Below are 17304 nucleotides of genomic sequence, written 5' to 3' on the forward strand. Positions count from 1 at the left end.
ACAATCATGTCTCGCCCATTTACTGGACTGGTGATTTACTCTGAGATGTTTACGCTTATAGTTGTTTAGTCCATATGTGTGTCCATCTAGGTTCAGGGTCCGAAAGCGAAGACAATACCCCCTCAGAGCCCTGCACCCCTCCACAAACTCTGAGGGCAAAACGCAAATATCTGTGTAGCCGTGCCCGCAAGAAGTCCACAGGTAGGACTCTGGATCCCCTCCCCCCAACTTTCCTAGACCGTTGTGAGATTATCTGAAAACAAAAGAAATCTGCGAGTGTGACCACGGGTCCAGTTTTGCCCGCAATAAACACTTATATTTTTGCCCTTGCAGAAATAAAGTTGGAGGTTCAGGATGAGAGAAAAAGACAGAAGAGAGAGAGGAGTGCCAGTGGAAGTAGATCCTACACCTTTGAGGAGGATGGGCAGTCTCCTCCCATGTGGAGCATGTTCTCTGATTGGTCAGACCTCCAGCCCAGCAGCAGCTATGAGCAGTGGTCTGTGGGTGAAAGCGACTCTGTTCCGAGCTCTATGGATTCAGCCTTCAGCCTCAGGGAGACTCTTCCCTTGCCCACGCCGCTGGAAGGTGCGTGGGCTAGAAGGGATCCTATGTTTAGGTGTTTAGCTATAGCTGTGTCCTCTGTGTAGGCGATCTCTTTCCGAAATCGATCGTTTTCTCTTTTAGAGAACAGTGGGGTGCTCTGGTCTCCTCTGGGAGGGCACTGCTCAGTGTGTCAGGATCTCACTGTCAGTGAGAGCAGCCCAGGCAGCGTGGTCTTCGACACGCCCCCAACAGGGTGAGTTTCATACACACGACAGTTGTACGTGTGTGGGTGTTGTCCATCCTTATGAGTGTGTGTGTGCGTTTCCAGGCCAGGATCGCTCCTTGTGAAGGACCGCATGTTAGGATTAGTTCTGCCTGTGGGAGTGCGAAGGTTACCCCTCCTCAGCCCTGCAGCCATGTCCAGACAGCCCCCACCACTGTTCCCCCTGCTCCCTCTCTTAGGAGCGGGGGACAGTCTGAACCTCAGCCCCTCCCTCCTCACCTCTCCAGCCCGGGGCCTCAACCACTGCCTGCTGCCAGAGGGCCAAGAGGAACTCCAGGGTAACACACACACACACCAACACAGCCAACATCTGGCCCTCTGATGGGGCGTTGAAGTTCAGGGTTACAGTAGATCATCTGACAGGGGGCTGTTTAACGTGAATTTAGAACATGAAGCTCAGAATGGTGCATTTTAGACCACATAGGTTAACGCTGTATCAGCAACACCGACGCCAGTGTTTTGGGACGGGGGCCAAACTCTCGAAAAAACAAACTGCTGAATCTTTTCGCAGCCCTGTTTGAGGATGTTTGGGTCACCCCCAAAACCAGCCACACCCGAGTATCCATCCGCCCACGCCATGACCCTATTGACTCGGTAAGGCCCATCCTCCCAACATCAAGATCGACCCACCAGTATGTTACTGCATGCACTGCATACTACACATGTACGCGGTGTATTAAGAGTCTGCTCAGCATGGTCATGCAGTCGCTGCCGCCCCCTAGGTACAGGAGGAGGAAGCTGTCGTACCCCCTGAGGTGTGGTTGTCATCCCAGAGCGAGGGGGAGGAGGGGGACGCCACCTGGACCCCCAAGCTACAAGGCCCTACGAAGAAGACAAGCAAAGGCCGCCGCCGCCGCCGCCGAGCCAAGGCAGCCACCAGGGGGACTCAGCGCGCCCCTCCCAATCTGAAGAAGAAATGCGTCAATGGCTTCATCATGTTCTGTCGCGTCAACAGGAAGACCTACCTGCGGTGAGTGACCTTGTGCCCTCTGAACACCAGCCAGAGAGGAACCCACCTCTGTGTGTGTACGCTAACATGGCTGCTGTGTTTGGTGACAGCTCCCATCCTGGCACCCCCTCCACCGTGGTCACCAAGGAGCTGGCCAGCTTGTGGCACATGATGCCCAAGCAGGAGAAGAGAGTATACTGGTCAGTATCACCATAAGTGAACAGGAGTCACATGCTACTGGATGAGTTGTATGAAGGAGTTTCCTTGCCATCAACAACTGTAATGCGGTTAGAACTGAATTTCTAGTCCTTGATTACTTGCAGCTTTTACTGCACATTCTTATATCACTGTAGATGAACGTGTCTGATGGATGAAAATACGTGGGAGTGCGTTTCTGATTTGTGTTCTCTCTCTCTTCCCTTCAGTCTGAAAGCTCGCACGTTCAGCCGCCAGCAGAACCGCAACGTGAGGATCGAGGGTATGGACGAGGAGGAGGAGGAGGACTGCGTGCCCAGCCCCCTCCACATGCTGCTGGCTCACAGAGACCTGTGTGCTGCTACCAGGGGAGGGATCTAGATCATTCTCCACACACACACTCAGGCCACAGCACGTGTTATAAAGGACCAAAACACTCACCGATATTAAAGCGACTTTATGTCAGCGATGATGACACTTCAGTACCATACTTGTTGCTGGGCATGAGTGCATTTTGCAGTGGTATCCAACAGACCATGTGTTTATGACCATATGCATCCTGCGCTGGAAGTTTATATTTATTATGGGCAAATCAACGACACTGGTTTATTCATGAGCCACATAGTTAATTATGAGTTCTTTGTGAAAACATTAATCAACCTTACTCTGCAGAAGATTCAGCACACATAAACTAACAACACATTTTAAAAGGTTGCAGTTGTTTTTTTGAATATAGTTCCTGTAATGTTCAAATCTTTGATAGATATCTTTAATGATAAGTTATCATTAAATGGTATTCTTCTGTAGCTTTTGTTGGTTACAATGCCAAGCCAGTTTTTTATTTGCTATCTGGGTTTGTAATTAATGTCTGTATTTTATAATGCAAAACACCAAGGAAGTACACTGTTTATAGCATAACAACTTACACCATTGACTGAAAGTAAAATGTCTAATCTATTTACATGTTCTTACAGTACATTTATATTTAACATTAATACCTTCGCTGTCCTCTAGGCAGGAACTGAGCGCAACATGTTTTTAAAGTTCAAACAATTGTGAAATGTGTGTTAATTGTGTTATTATATTATATATAATATTGTGTTACTATAACATTTTATTATCTTATACTGTATGTGACATGTTTGTTTTGAAAATAAAGTTACATTTGTTGCCACAAAGTCTTAAAAATCCATCACATATTGAATCAAGAAAAGATCTCCAACTTGTACGAAAGGGTTAGGTTCAATTGTATATCGGTGACAGAAAGACAGGAAAATATGTAATTTATGTAATACCTAACATTTAATAAAATCTGAAAAAGATAAGATAACCATTTAAAGAATAGCTGAAAAGAAAAGAAATACTAAATGTTTCCGCTGTGGTTTTATATTTAAGGTTTAAGCCATTCATCAGCTCAGAGAGCAGACTCATTTGCAGGTTAGTAAGTAAGTAAAATGTATTTGTATAGCGCCTCTCTCAGATAAAAATCACAAAGTGCTAGACAGCAAAATGCAATACAACACCACAAATTAAGATACAACATTTAAAATAGAAAACATGACAAACAACCATAAAAACCACAAAAAGGTTAATCATTGTGATCAAACTATGTGATATTGAGAAGTAGCAGAAGCCTGAACTGTAGCTTTCCCTCAGCTTTCAAACCCCAGCAGACCTGGTCCACTTTGTCCATGCTTGAAACCGTCTCTTCATGACTTCCTGTCTGTTTGGGTCAGTGTACCCGGTGCCACATTGAACAACAGGGTAAGGTTCCGGAGCTGCTCATTGGCTGCGAGAGACTCCTCCCACAGACGCTGGTTGGTATCCCGCAGAACAGTCACCTCCTCCAGAAGGGCCATCTTGTCCTGCCTCTCCTGACAGACCAGAGAGCAAGATGGAAGTTAACCACAGATTAGGGGGATAGGAGACAGGAGGGTAAGGTAAATGTATTTATGGAGTATTGATCCAGGTTTTTTCCTCACCTTTTCCAGGTTGTTTTCCAAGTGTCTCAGTAGTGCTTCAAGGTAGTGGAGTCGTTTGGAGAGATCACTTGAAACCTCACTACAGGATAAGATGAACGTGTTAAGATACAATTAGTTCAAATGTGTGCGTGTGTGAGGAAGAGAGAGGCTATGGATACAGTACCTTCCCAGGTTTCTGTGGTGAGGAGGGCAGTGATTGGAAAAGCAGGAAGCAGTATTATCCAATGATCCATGTGTATGAGGCTTGTTGTGAGACAGCTGGTTTATGTTCCTCCGCACTTCAGCAATAAATAAGCAAACACAACATAAAACTAAGTTCATGTTGATATTCAGTCTCAGCAAAATACATGGACACACCAAACAAACACACACACACACACACACACACACACACACACACACACACAAGAAAACACTTCCTTACTATCACAGGCTTTGGCAGCATTGACCAGGTTGCTCCACTCCAGGCCCCAGGCTGGGTCTGGCTGGGGCAGAAGTTCAGGTTCCCAGTCCGCTATCAGGGAGAGGTTAGAGGCAGACAGGTTGTCCAGCTCTGGGCAGTCAGACACAGGGGAGCAGGCCAGGCTGGAGTCCAGTGTGCCACTGCCTAGACTGTTCCCGATGGATGGGCTTCGAAGGCTCTGACCGTACGATTAGGACAGGTTGAGGCAGAAACGAAAGCCAATTAAATGTGAGTAAAAACAGGCCCTTGATTGTGCAAACTCCAGCTGAATTGAAAATTTTTACTTTTCATCAAATTTGCAGCATAACTCACTGTGTTACTTTCAGGGTCTCCACTTAAGTTATCTGGTGTGTCCAGAATGATGAGTCTCCTCAGCTCCTCCTCCAGGTTGCTCTTGTGGCTCTGCCGAGGAGAGAGGGGCTCTCGCAGAGAGGCTTTGAGCCTTGGCTGACCAAATACATTCTGGGAGGTCATGTCCACCTGCCTGCCAAGAAATTCCACAAAATCCCTTAGATGCATCGGTCCTGCTAATGCTCAACTTAATCCAAATCAGTAGAGTCAGCTCAATCTCTCATGACAGAATTAATTCCCTTATAAACTTCAGCTTTACACTCCAAAGTTACTCTCTCTAACCATAATACCACACCATACTGTGGCAGAAACATGGGTATTAACAAATAATCAAACTAGACAATACACTGTTCTTACTTTTACAATAAATTCTGAAATTCATAGAGACACTGAACCTTTTGATGCTGTTGCTGACAGAGTTGTTGTCGGTCTCTGTGGTTTTGCTGTCTCTCCTGGTCTTGTCTCTGGATTGCAACACAGGAATCGTCTTGGGGTGGACAGGCTGTGGGCTGGTCTGGTTCTGGGAGGACGGATCCTGGTGGTTTTCTCTAGGCTGGCCCTCGTCCAGGTCCTGGTCTTTGGGGATCTGAAGAGTCTGGTTCTGACTGCTCTGGCTTGAAGCAGAGGAGCTTGAAGTGATGGTGGCCCTGAGCATGCGCGGCTTGTCCACAGTGGAGGTCTTATATCCCTGAGGAAAACTGTGGACCCTGCAGACAAAACAAACACACACATAGCAGAGCCACAGGTATGGCACAAACACAAATACACTCAGCACAAACAAACACACACTACAAGCAAACACATAAAGGCACAGCCAGGCAAACACCAAAGACATCCACACACAGAGCAGGCACATAGAATCATGCATTGCATGCAGTCAGGATCCACCTTCTATGACATGTAATGTCCATTGAGACTTACCCAAGTATTAACCCAATTAGCTATGGTCCTAACTGGTTCCACAATGCCCCACCCATTGTGTTTGTGTTTGTCACACAGTTAGAGTTCCAGAGGAGAGTGTCCCACATTCCCACTAAACCCCTCCCCCTCCTCCCCCCGTGGGAGCCCCTGACTCTCAGCTGACCCGGAATCTTCACACACAACACATCATGTTATCCACACATTCATTCTCTCACATACACTCCCCCTCTCTCCCCCTCTCTCCCCCTCTCTCCCAGATCTCACTCACCAAGGTCTAAAGACAGCCAGCCCCCTTCGGGGCAAGGGCAGGGTGTGAGCATGGTAACCCTGCCTCGGAGGTTTGACAGGGACGGCTTCAGCTGGACTCACATCTCCAGGGTTGGGGTCTCTAGGGTTTAGGCCGGGTCTCTGAGGAGGGGGGCTGTACGTGCCCCAGCTATGCAGGGATCTAGGGGGGGTTCTGGGACAGGCATAGTGAGATGTGTCCTCTTGTTGCGCTCCACTGGGAACATGGACAGCAGGATTGACAAAAGCCCGGTTACTGAAAAAGATTGAGTCAAGTCCATGGTTAACACCCCTCTCAAGGAACCACCCCTCCTGGGTGGGACGAGAGGAGGCCATGATATGGAGTGTTTCCCTGTAGGAGTGGAGACAAAACAACACCTTGACCTGAGAGAGAGAGAGAGAGAGAGACAATGAGAGACAGTGAGAGAGAGAGAGAGAGAGAGACAGTGAGAGAGAGAGAGAGAGAGAGAGAGAGAGAGAGAGAGAGAGAGAGAGAGAGAGAGAGAGAGAGAGAGAGAGAGAGAGAGAGAGAGACAGAGAGTGAGTGAGTGAGTGAGTGGGAGATTGGAAAATAGATAACTGGCATGTTCCCCAGAGCATCGTGACAATGTGACACAGCCAGAGAGAGTGTTAAACCATAGTCAACATCGGTCCATACAAAAAAGGCAAGAATGTTGGGTGTGTCTAACACAGTAATTGTGTATGTTGGAAAACCAGGCACATCCAGCTGTAACCTTGTGCAGTCTAGTTATCTTGTCACAAAGTAGGGTTCAGCTACTCTGATGGCTCCATGTGAGAGGACCAACTGTCCCTGACTAGTATAGAACAGAGATACGCTATGTAGAATAGAGGAGGGATTGTTCACTCTGAGCGCCTGTGTGCAGTCAGTGCTCTTCTTGTCAACACCAAGCTGCATTGTGCTGAACTAACATTCGATTTGTAAAACTCAGACTAAAACTATTAATTTGTAAAATGTCACCTTTGTACCTGGTAGGAGGAAGCATGCATCCACAAAGCAAGCATGAGTGAAAGTATTTTTTCAAATTAACGGTTGCCAATATAATATGTTTTTTTAATTCTAAATTTCCATCAAACTTTAAGCACAAATCACAACTGCAGCCGAGGGGTGAACACTCACAAAAATACCTCAACTAAAATGACAATGAAAAAAGAATATAACAATAATCTTTAGTAGTAGTGCTATTACAAAATTCAAAATGTAATAATAAAAAAAAAACTCCATGCACAAATCATAACTCGGATAGAGGGGTGATAAAAATGATTCAGTCTCCATTTACATCCTCAAAAGTGCATTAATTATTGCTAAAAAGACAGAGACCTCAATATTCTGAAATATTACTGCACATGCTCTGCAAACTATTCTGCAAATGTATACACACCACTACTTACCAACACTAGTCAACATTAACACTCCTTAAAAACACATAAATTCAGGAATCAGACAGTGTTCTGCCTTAGTGCCTCTACAATTAGCTGACTTGTGTGTCTGCGCGCGCTCGAGTTTGTGTGCGCGCTGAATGGTGAATAACTCATCTGACTCGAAAACTGGATATTCGCAGAAGACCGTATTCATTCTAAAGAACGAAATATTCAAACTCAGCCTGGCAGCGCCAGACCAAGTATTTTTAAAGTAGGGTAATGTCTCCTTTCTATTATTTGTTGTATTTGTTCTGCACTCGGGCCATCGTGGAAAATAAAAAGCATGAATACGTTTTTTGTTTTTATCCCAGCCTTTTTTCATATAAAGAATGTTGTCGTTCAATAAACAACAATAGCGTTCCATCGTTGTTCGTCACTAATATTCGATTGTTCTATTACATTTACAAAAGTGTAATTCAAAGGAACACTTCAGAGAAGATGAACTGTCTTGTTGCTCCTGTATAAAAGGGTTTGATTTTCTGTAAACATGGGACCCATAAGACGAATTATACCAGACTGGACAACATTTTTACCACATCTGAAACAAACAATACAGGTATATTATTAAAATATCTGTTCACTAATAGTTACTATAGTCTGCTTGAGTGTGTTGAAATTATATACTTTTATTCTACAGGAAAATGAGAATCAGGAGGTCCAGACCAAATCTATCGAGACTTGTGTAGATGAGGAACAAGAAGCTCCAACCTACTTGGATGCCTCTCCAAGCACACAGTTCCACTACACCTGCACCCCCAACTACTTTCAGAGTGTGACCGTCTTCTCAGGCAGCAGTGGCACAACTGTGGTTGGCTTCCAATGGGGACACGCCCTGCTTAGGAGCAAGGTATGTAGCCCTGTGGCATTGATAGAAACACAGAAATCAGACACATATGCAGAGTGGTGACACTGAAGACTTGTATTTCGCTACCCTCTGGGGGGAACCTTCTCTGAACCTCCCTTTCTGTCTGTAGATGGACATGTGGGCAGACAATGGGAAGGGCCAGTTGAGGCACTACCTGAGTGTTCCCATGGAGAAGACGTACAGAGTCGAGCACCTTGTGTTTGTTCCAACCCAGCGTGTACTGGTGGGGGCCTGCAATGACATGCGTCTGAGGGTCTTCACTGACATCACCCAGAAGATGAGGGTGCTTTACCAAGCGCCCTGTCCTGCCATCGTGATCTGCATGCACTTCTGCCCAGAGACCAACCAGCTGCTGACTGGCAGCATGGGCCTCATTGCCTTCTGGGGCTTCAGGATCTCCCCGGACATTCCTCTGGGGCTGGTGAGGGTTCTGGACTGGAAGTGCTGCTCCCTGAGCAGGAACACCCTGGTGGGGGCCCTGGTGACCGAGCCCCAGACCTCCTCCGTCTACGCCCTCTGCAGCAACCGCATCAAGGCCTTCGAGCACACGGGCCAGAGGGAGCTGCTGCAGTTCAAGGGCTGCAGCCGAGGCCGGCTGCGGTGCATCGCCACCGACGGGGTGCAGAGGTACATCTACACGGGGGGCGCTTGCGGCTATGTGCAGATATGGAGCAGGGACATTGCCGGGATGCTGCATGAGTTCCGGGCCCACACCCACCCTGTGAGCTCCCTGCTGCTGCGCTCGGACACGGGCAGCTTTCTGACGGCCTGCACGGGCGGCTGGGTGAAGGAGTGGAGCTCTGCGGGAGACCTGCTGTTTAAACTGTACGTGGATGAGCCTGGAGGGGTTCGGAGCCTGCTACTGCTGGGGAAGGACTGCCTCCTGTGTCAGTCTCCCTCGTCCATGGTTGTCTGGCAGCTGCGCAGCCTGTACCGCCTCTACGCCGACACGGGCTGTGACTTGCAGACGATCCAGAGGGTGGAGTGTGGACGTGACAGGGCGCGGTTGCTATCGGTGACTGATTACGGAGTGGCAACACTCCTGTGCCCAGTCAGCGGGCAGCTGCTGATGCTGTCCTGGCCCCTCGCACACCTAGAAAACGCCCTGGGCTTTGCTTACAACCCCAGCAGGGAGGAGCTCTTCGTTGCCTACGGAGCACCGGAGGTCCTCGTGCTGGACACGTCTCAGAGTCCCTGTTCAGCTAAGCACCTCATCTGCACCTCCACGGACTACGACGACAGGGTGATGTGCGTCGAGGGAGTGCAGGTGGACGGGGCGGGGTGGCCCGGGGTCGGCTGCCTGGTGTTCAGCGGCCACCGCAGTGGGAAGCTGCAGTTGCTGTCCCCGGCTGAGCTGCACTGCCAGGTAGATCAAGCGCACTCAGGAGCCATAACCCAGAGCAGCAGCCTCCCAGGGCTCGTCCCCGTCCTGTGCTGCTATGGCACCGACAAACAGTTTAGCGTGTGGTCGGTCAGGCTGGAGACAGAAGGGGTGAGGCTGATCCTAAACAGCAGAGTGAGCTGTTGTTTCACCCCACTGCTCTCCCGCCTGCTCCCTGGCTGCGTGTGCGCCATCTCTCCCCACCATAACCTGCTGCTGCTCTCCCTGTCTGGAGGGGTGGACGTTGAGAGGGAGAGGAACCCTGCGGAGCCAGTCTGCTGCCTCGACTACTGTCCCCTCCTGGGTCTCCTGGCCTTGTGTGGTCCCGGTGGGAATGTGGAGATATGGGACTGTACAGGCAACATGCTGAGTGAGATGAGGCTGGGCTTGGCTGTGAGCCAGGTGTGCTTTGCCAACACAAGGGGGGACATCCTGGTCTGTTTCAGAGGCAGCATCTACCTCATCTCCAGCCTCCACTTCCTGCCCGTCAGGCTACTGAAGGCTTTGCTGGAGCAGGGCTCAGATGATGAGATCCCAGAGTACCCCATACCCTTCCTCCCCAAAGCCCCAGAGAGCTACGATGTCTCCAGGGTGCCCAGGATCCACCCTGGGTCTGAGGGGAACATGTCCATCGCCATCCCAACATCTTCAATGTTAGGGGAGGCTGAGCCGCCTCCCCTAACATTGAAGAGGAAACTGTCTCTGGTCACAAACTTAAACCTCACACCCAAAAGTGCAACACTCAGAGGTAAGTGTTACTGTAACCTCACAGCCACAAAGACTAACACTTAAGGTTCAGAACAAGAACATACAGTAAAGTATATGTAGGTTAAATGTGTTTTTTTATATATGTGATGTTCTACGTTAAATACAAAACAAGGTTAAGTTAAGTTGATCATTTAACGTGTTTATTTTGGCTGATAGTGGTGAAGTGGACTGCACCTGCCAGAGGAAAAGAGGTGGTGGTGGAGGATGTAGCTGAATGTAATCCCATACAACAGGCTGATGTCTGGGATGATACTCCACCCATGGCTCAGGCTACAGAAACAGAACACAATGTCTTGGTGTGGCCTGTTGCCCCAGATGGATATCTTCCTAACTCAGTTCTTCGGGGTCAAGGTCAGAAGCAGGAGGAGTCTGCTCTGGTAGAACCTAATGTTCAAGCTTTTCAGTTGAAGCTCAGGGAGGAAAAGGATGTCGAAACGTCATCTCAGACATCAAACATTCTATATTTGCCCCAAGCTGCAAAAAGCATCCAGTATCTTCATTTCCCGTTGCCAAAAATTATTTGGAATGACCCAGTTACGGAGGAGTCGGAGCCTGAGGCTGAGCCTAAGGCTGAGGCTGTGCCTAAAGCTGAGGCTGTGCCTAAAGCTGAGGCTGTGCCTAAGGCTGAGCCTGAGCCTAAGGCTGAGCCTGAGCCTAAGCCTGAGGTTGAGGATAAGCCTGAGGTTGAGGCTAAGGCTGAGGCGGATGTGATGGACATGCATGAGAATCTAAAGACAACACTCCAGACCCTTACAGACAACCTGCTGCAGGCAGACATTGACACCTTTGATAAGCACAGCCAGGCCCTGCAGGAGTTGTTCCAGTCTACCAGTGTGAACCCAGGACTGAAGCAGCTTGTCAAGAAGTTGTTACTGGACCAAGCTCACAGTGAGGTGCCCCAGTGGAAGCAGCTGCAGAACTGGAAGAACCTGGTCACCCTGAATCTCATCTGTGAAGGGGACCAGAGCTTGCTGGCGTTCCCACTGCTCAACCCAGATCCTGAGATGCGTGACCTGGCCCAAGACATCCTTAAAACGGTCTTCAACATCACAGACAAGACGACACTCCAAACAGAGCTTCAAAAGCACATGACGTGAGAGTCCTTCCTGTGCATAGGTCACCGTTCTGAATCCTGTTCCATCGAGCTCTTGATATTCTCTGAAAATCATTCATTTGTTTCTTTTCAGTCAGAAACAGATAAAGGAACTGCTGGACCAGCTGAATGAGGACTTGGAGGTTATAGTGGATGTGGACAGGAAGTCAGAGCCCAAAAAAACTAAAGAAATCCTGCCCCTGCCCCTCCCCCTCCCCCCTGCCACACCGATCACATGTAAGTATAATAAAAAATATATATATTTAAGCTAAATAAATAAAAAAATCAGACAAATGGACGTCCCACATCTACAATCCTGGATTCTATTCCTCAACGTGCCTCTCAAAACCTAAATATTTTGCAGGCATGACACCCATTACTCAAGAGTTATCAGTTATCAGCATGCCGGTTCAAGATCAAGGTACCATATCCATTATATTAAACCAAGGTATGAACAATTTTTGCAGCGAAAACAGCAGTGCAAAGCAGTACATAGTCTTTGCTCATGACCGTTTATTTAGTTCTGTCAATTTCATTCCCTCCAGAAAAACCACAGCGGAAGGCAGACCTGCCCATTGTCAGACAGCCTGTCAAGGAATTACCTCACGTGGAGATGAAGAGGAGCAAAGTTCTGGTCACTAAACCAGAAGTACAAGTGAAGAAGAAACGCTCTTTCCTTCCACCTGTGTCTCCTCCCAGTGAAGCCAGACAACACGTCCACTTGAAGTCCTTTAATCTGCAGGCGACACAGAGGAGCGTCGTTGAGGTTAAGAAACAGGGAGCGCTGGTACGTGACGATCCTCTGATGTACCTTTACAGTAAATCCCGAAGGCTCTCTGAAGCCCCTGCTTGCTCTACTGCTGTCCCTCGGTCTAAGAGTCCGTTGCTGCCAAGTGACATGGATCTGGGTTCCCCCGTGATCCAGCAGGCGTCCTCCTCCCTCCTGACCCCGCTCGCTCCCTCACGTCACCCTGAATACTGCCGCATTCAGCCTCGCTGTGGCGAGGGGGACGCCAACTGGAGGGAGAGCCTCCACAAGTTAGTCTCGCTCTACGGCTTCCGCTCCAAGGGTGCCCCGCCTTCTTCCGCACGGTATCAAGCGCCACCCGTCTCTCTCGTTCCCTCGGAAGCCACGTCCCCAGTCCCCACAGCGCCCGAGGTCCCCTCCAGGCCGGCAGGACAAGGTGCGCTGGGTCAGAGGGTACTCCACAGGACCCAGCTGAGGGAGATGTGGGAGAAGACACCAACTCAGTTCCAGCACGAGGTCCCTCTCCCCTGGCAGCTGAGCAGCTACACCCTGTGCGCGCGGGGGAAGAGCAGGTACGGGAGGCTGGAGCTGGACTGGGCGCGGAGCCCGGAGGGAGACGTCCCAGCACGACACATACCAGCCTTCCCTTGTCTGACGCCTGCCTGCCAAGCACTTTGAGGACCACAGTCGTAAACACCAACTGAAGTGAAGAGAATTACTTGGAAAATATAACGTTTTTTTACACTACAGAAAGAAAATATATATATATATATATATATGCATTTTTACAGAAAGATTACTTTTGTTACCACTACAGTCCTTGCTGTAGTACCAGTTTCCAATTAATAAACCCTGGTTTGCTAATTATTCCGCCTATGTCCCTGTATGTGGTTCATTCTGGTGTGAAACATGGCACAAGAACAACTGTCTGGAGAAAGAAATGAGTTGGTCCACATTTTAATGGCATCCACTTTAACAGTCTGATCTAAGAAATGAATAAATTAACTACTCTCAACAGTACAATTTGAATCCAGAAAAGTCCTTTGATCCAGGCTCTTCAAAACTGATCAGCTTTCACTCTCAATGCTATGAGTATTAACACAAGTATGGTTGTACATGGGTGTCATTACATTGCCACATCTTTGTTGTATGATAAAATGGAAGGGAAAAAAATACTCTTACTGGAAGAAAAGAAAAAAAAAGAGCTCATTCTCAAATAAAAATGTATTTACATTTAAAGCCATTCGATTTCTGTACGAAAAATGACATGGGTTAAAGCACTGCGTCATATCTCTAGTCAGATGATACATGATGAGTAAAACTTGCGAGATTAATCAGGGAACCATGAAAATTTGTCTCTACAGCTACACAAACTCCCGTCTCGCTTACGTAGGGGAGCACAGACACAGCGTTCATTATCAAAACATGTCAGCTACGTTTCTTTCTGCACAAAAAAAAAAGGCAGTGTTTCATGTCTTCATCTTGGTTAATCTCCCAGCTAGCTGTGCTCATAGTCGACTTTGACCGTCACATACTGTACTGTAGGGCTGTCTGCCTTTTCCTTACACCTAACAGTTATTTACAGCGGTCCGAGTATTCCCAAAGGTCGCCACAGAAGTGAAGTCCCATGGTCTGCACATTAAACATGCACCCAGTGGAACAGGGCCAGAGCGTTTCAGACACGGTGCTGGTGGGGAGGCGTGGTTGGCACAGAAGGGTCCTTCTGTAATAAGACTGGGATTCAGGTGACAGGGAGCAAGCTGGACAGGATCTCGATGAGGTTGTCCAGCCCCCACAGGTAGCCGTCCTCACGGTTCCCCTCCACCCAGGGGGTGCGGTGGTCCAGGGTCAGAGGAGTTGGCAGTGGAACAGTCTTTCCAAAATCAATCATCCAGACCCCCACCTTCCCCGTACCATCATGCACAAACAGCAGGGAGCTGCCCACAACCTGGAGACACACTAGCGTTAGTGCCTAAAGCTACGGTACAGTACATTTTTAAAGCAGCATAATTCGTAAAAGACTCTTCTACACAAACATCTTACTTCATAGGTTCTGAAGAAGTCCGAGGTCTCCAAAACCATACGAAGTTCCTTCAGCCGTTTCAGATAACCCCTCTGACAGCAGACAGGAGGAAGGAATTACAAGTATTTTTGTGAGAAAAGGGAGACTTGATAGAAAGGATGAGCATTTGATGGAGAACACAAATTGACAGAAATCACTCACCACGATTTGGATATTACAATCTACGAAGTCCTTCAACGCTTCCATCACCTGCTCCCTGCTCTTGGTCCTTTTGAAGTTTGTGTTGCACACCCCCTCGGTTTTCTTTAAACGGATGTGAAATGGTTTATGGTCAATTATACTGTGGCTGCCTTTGTCTTAGGTCCACAACACTGCAGCACTTTACTCATTTAATTTCACTCTTTATTTTAGAAGACGACAAAGTACTTCAAAGTTGACTTGAAATCACTTTCTCAATTCGATTTTGGTTCAAATTTCATCCACTTTGGCTCCTCTCCTAGTACTTTAGCCAAAGAATCAGAGTGGATTGAAGGATACACCAGAGTACATCTCTTATCACTGTTTGTGTGTGTATTCATTTTGCATGCAAGAGTGCATGTCGTAGTTCATACCTTGACCCCTTCGATGCGGAAGCCCAGGGTAGTTGTGGAACTCAGGGTCTCCCTCCACTGCATGTACCTGGTCTTCAGCACGGCCTGCTGGGCTCGCTCCTGGGCCGTGGGGGCCTCTGGATCCACGGCCACCATCTTCTCAAACATGTCCTTACGGGGCTGCGGGCGCTCCCGCGCCTTCAGCAGCTCCTCCTCCAGGTACGTCCTGGGAGATCACACAGTTTCATCTCACACACACTTTACACACACACACACGTCGACACTGACGCGTGCGGGCCTCCTCCGTCACGCCCACGCTCGCTCACTCACCGGCTGCCCATCTTGCAGTCCATGATGGAGGGCGAGTTGAAATGCGTCAGCAGGTCGTCCATCATGTTGTAGTCCTGCTCGGCCCGCTGCACCACCCCGTGGTAGGCTGGTACGAAGGGCCTCAGGGCGTCCTCCATCAGCCTCTGAAGGCAGCGCTGCTCCCCCTCACAGAAGCGCTTCAGCAGCATGCCACAGTCCCCTGCATGGAAGCTTCCTGCGACACAGGACATGCACGAAAGATGCATTGAAAAAGGGATGTTCATATGCGTTGAACACATTTGCCGAGCGTGTGTCCGTCCTTTATGAGACCACACGTGACACTCGCGGCACGACACCTGCTGTTTGAGGGAAGCCATGACGTCGAGCAGAGTAAAACCACCCACCTGCATGTCCAACCACTTGTACCCATTGTTGTGGTTTCTTGTGCTGCACTGAGAGGGCATGCAGGTTCCCTGTGGTTTTGGGTTTCTTCCATGTGGTGTTCTGCGTGAAGAAAGAGAGAGAGAGCAAAGGTGCCGAACATTACACCACAGAGCCCCATTCTAAACATACATGAATAACATACCCTCTCTCGCTCTCTCTCTCTCTCTCGCTCTCACACACAGGTCATGTTCCTTGGCTGCTCTCCTGGGACATAACCAAGACAGAATCTCAGACTTCAGACTTCGTCACACAACTTGCGACCTGTAGGTGAGCGTCTCCATGGAGACGGCTATAGACTAGCAGATCAAGCAGAGACATGTCGGGGAGAGGTCGGGCTCTAGTCTTGTGCAACAGCTGCTCATATTCATCAAACATTTACAGGCTGGGCTTGTTTTGCACAAAAGCGGTTGTGAAAAGCTTGGACAACGCCCACCAAACCTCAAAGTCATGCAGTGGGCAGTTATGAGATCAACTCCCAGTACAAAGATAACATATATATTCCAGTTAAATAGGATGTGATACACAATTGATATTTCTAAACTAAGATCTGACAGACCTTGGGAATCAATCATGATTTTTTTTGGCATGAATGATGGATATTTGTGTCACATGTCTATCTGTGCATAGGCATTTCAGGATGACACTATACACTGGTCTAGACGGGTTTGGACACGATTTCACCATTGCTTTCGTCTCTAACAGGATCAGGTCTTATGGTATGGGCCCTGTAGCCCAACATTCTCCCACATAACGAACTCACCCGATGGGGTTCATCTACACAAGCAGATACATTTGTCACGTGAATGTGATTTTCATAGTTACTGCTTGCACCATCCTCTTCGTAATCCTCGAAAGACGAGGTGGGCGACAGTATAGATGAGGAAGCGTTCGACAGTTTCCTGAGTAGTGACGAGGCAGGCGAGCCCCCGAACCCACTGTCCGAGCACACCGATTCTTCCTCGGGATGGGAGCCAACGGAGAGTCCGCCAACTCTCATGGCCTTCAGTTCAATACGGCACGCGCTCAACTCACGAGTGACAACTAACTGTGGAACATGTTCACGTGCGTTTTCGCAAACACAGGTGATAGCCCCATTATAGTTGTTTGAGTCTGGTTTTTCCTCTGTCGACCAAACTGCCGGATCCGCAAATGCACCGGAGCAACTGACTTCATTCTCTCCCATGCTCCTCGAAGCTGTCGCTACTGGCGTTTTGGTCATTCTCATGTGTCACTAGAAAGTCCCGTTGTTAAATGCCACTGATGCAATTTAGCTTGTTCCAAAAAGCCACTGGTACGGCGCGTTACCACTTTACTAGCAAGCCTGAAAGAAAACAATAACCTGGCTGATCTCAGCAACTCCTGCCCCTTCCACCAAACCCCTGGGCCGTTCGAATAATCAGGAACAGATTTCCTGAGTAACCATCCATATACTTCACTCAGCCAATTATATTTCTCGAAATGCGAGTCTACATCAAAATGATGTCATTTATGACAAGAAGCTAGGTAGTCCAACCCCAAAAAAAACCCGGAGCTGCGTTGACGGAGCTGTGTGTGTGATGCGGCGGCCTGTACACATTTTCTTTCACCACACGGGGGTGCTAGTAAGCACTTTGTCGTGATAGTGACAAACGAGGAAGAAGTTACCATGGGACACAGGAAGTAAATAAATAT

At 48.5% G+C, this 17304-nt stretch overlaps 1 protein-coding gene across 1 annotated transcript; it reads right to left on the minus strand.

Moving 5' to 3' along the window:
* Positions 1–13196: 13196 nt before the first annotated feature.
* itpkca (inositol-trisphosphate 3-kinase Ca) lies at positions 13197–17124 on the minus strand. The gene is made up of 7 exons (XM_067257176.1): positions 16394–17124; positions 15594–15693; positions 15211–15424; positions 14902–15106; positions 14492–14593; positions 14311–14382; positions 13197–14215 (listed from the first exon to the last, which is right to left on the minus strand). The coding sequence occupies exons 1-7, from the start codon at positions 16856–16858 to the stop codon at positions 14009–14011; spliced, it is 1365 nt and encodes a 454-aa protein (XP_067113277.1). The 5' UTR covers positions 16859–17124; the 3' UTR covers positions 13197–14008.
* Between the last annotated feature and the right edge of the window lie 180 nt (positions 17125–17304).

Source organism: Osmerus mordax, chromosome 19 (genome assembly GCF_038355195.1).
Source record: "Osmerus mordax isolate fOsmMor3 chromosome 19, fOsmMor3.pri, whole genome shotgun sequence".
NCBI classification, from domain to species: Eukaryota; Metazoa; Chordata; class Actinopteri; order Osmeriformes; family Osmeridae; genus Osmerus; species Osmerus mordax.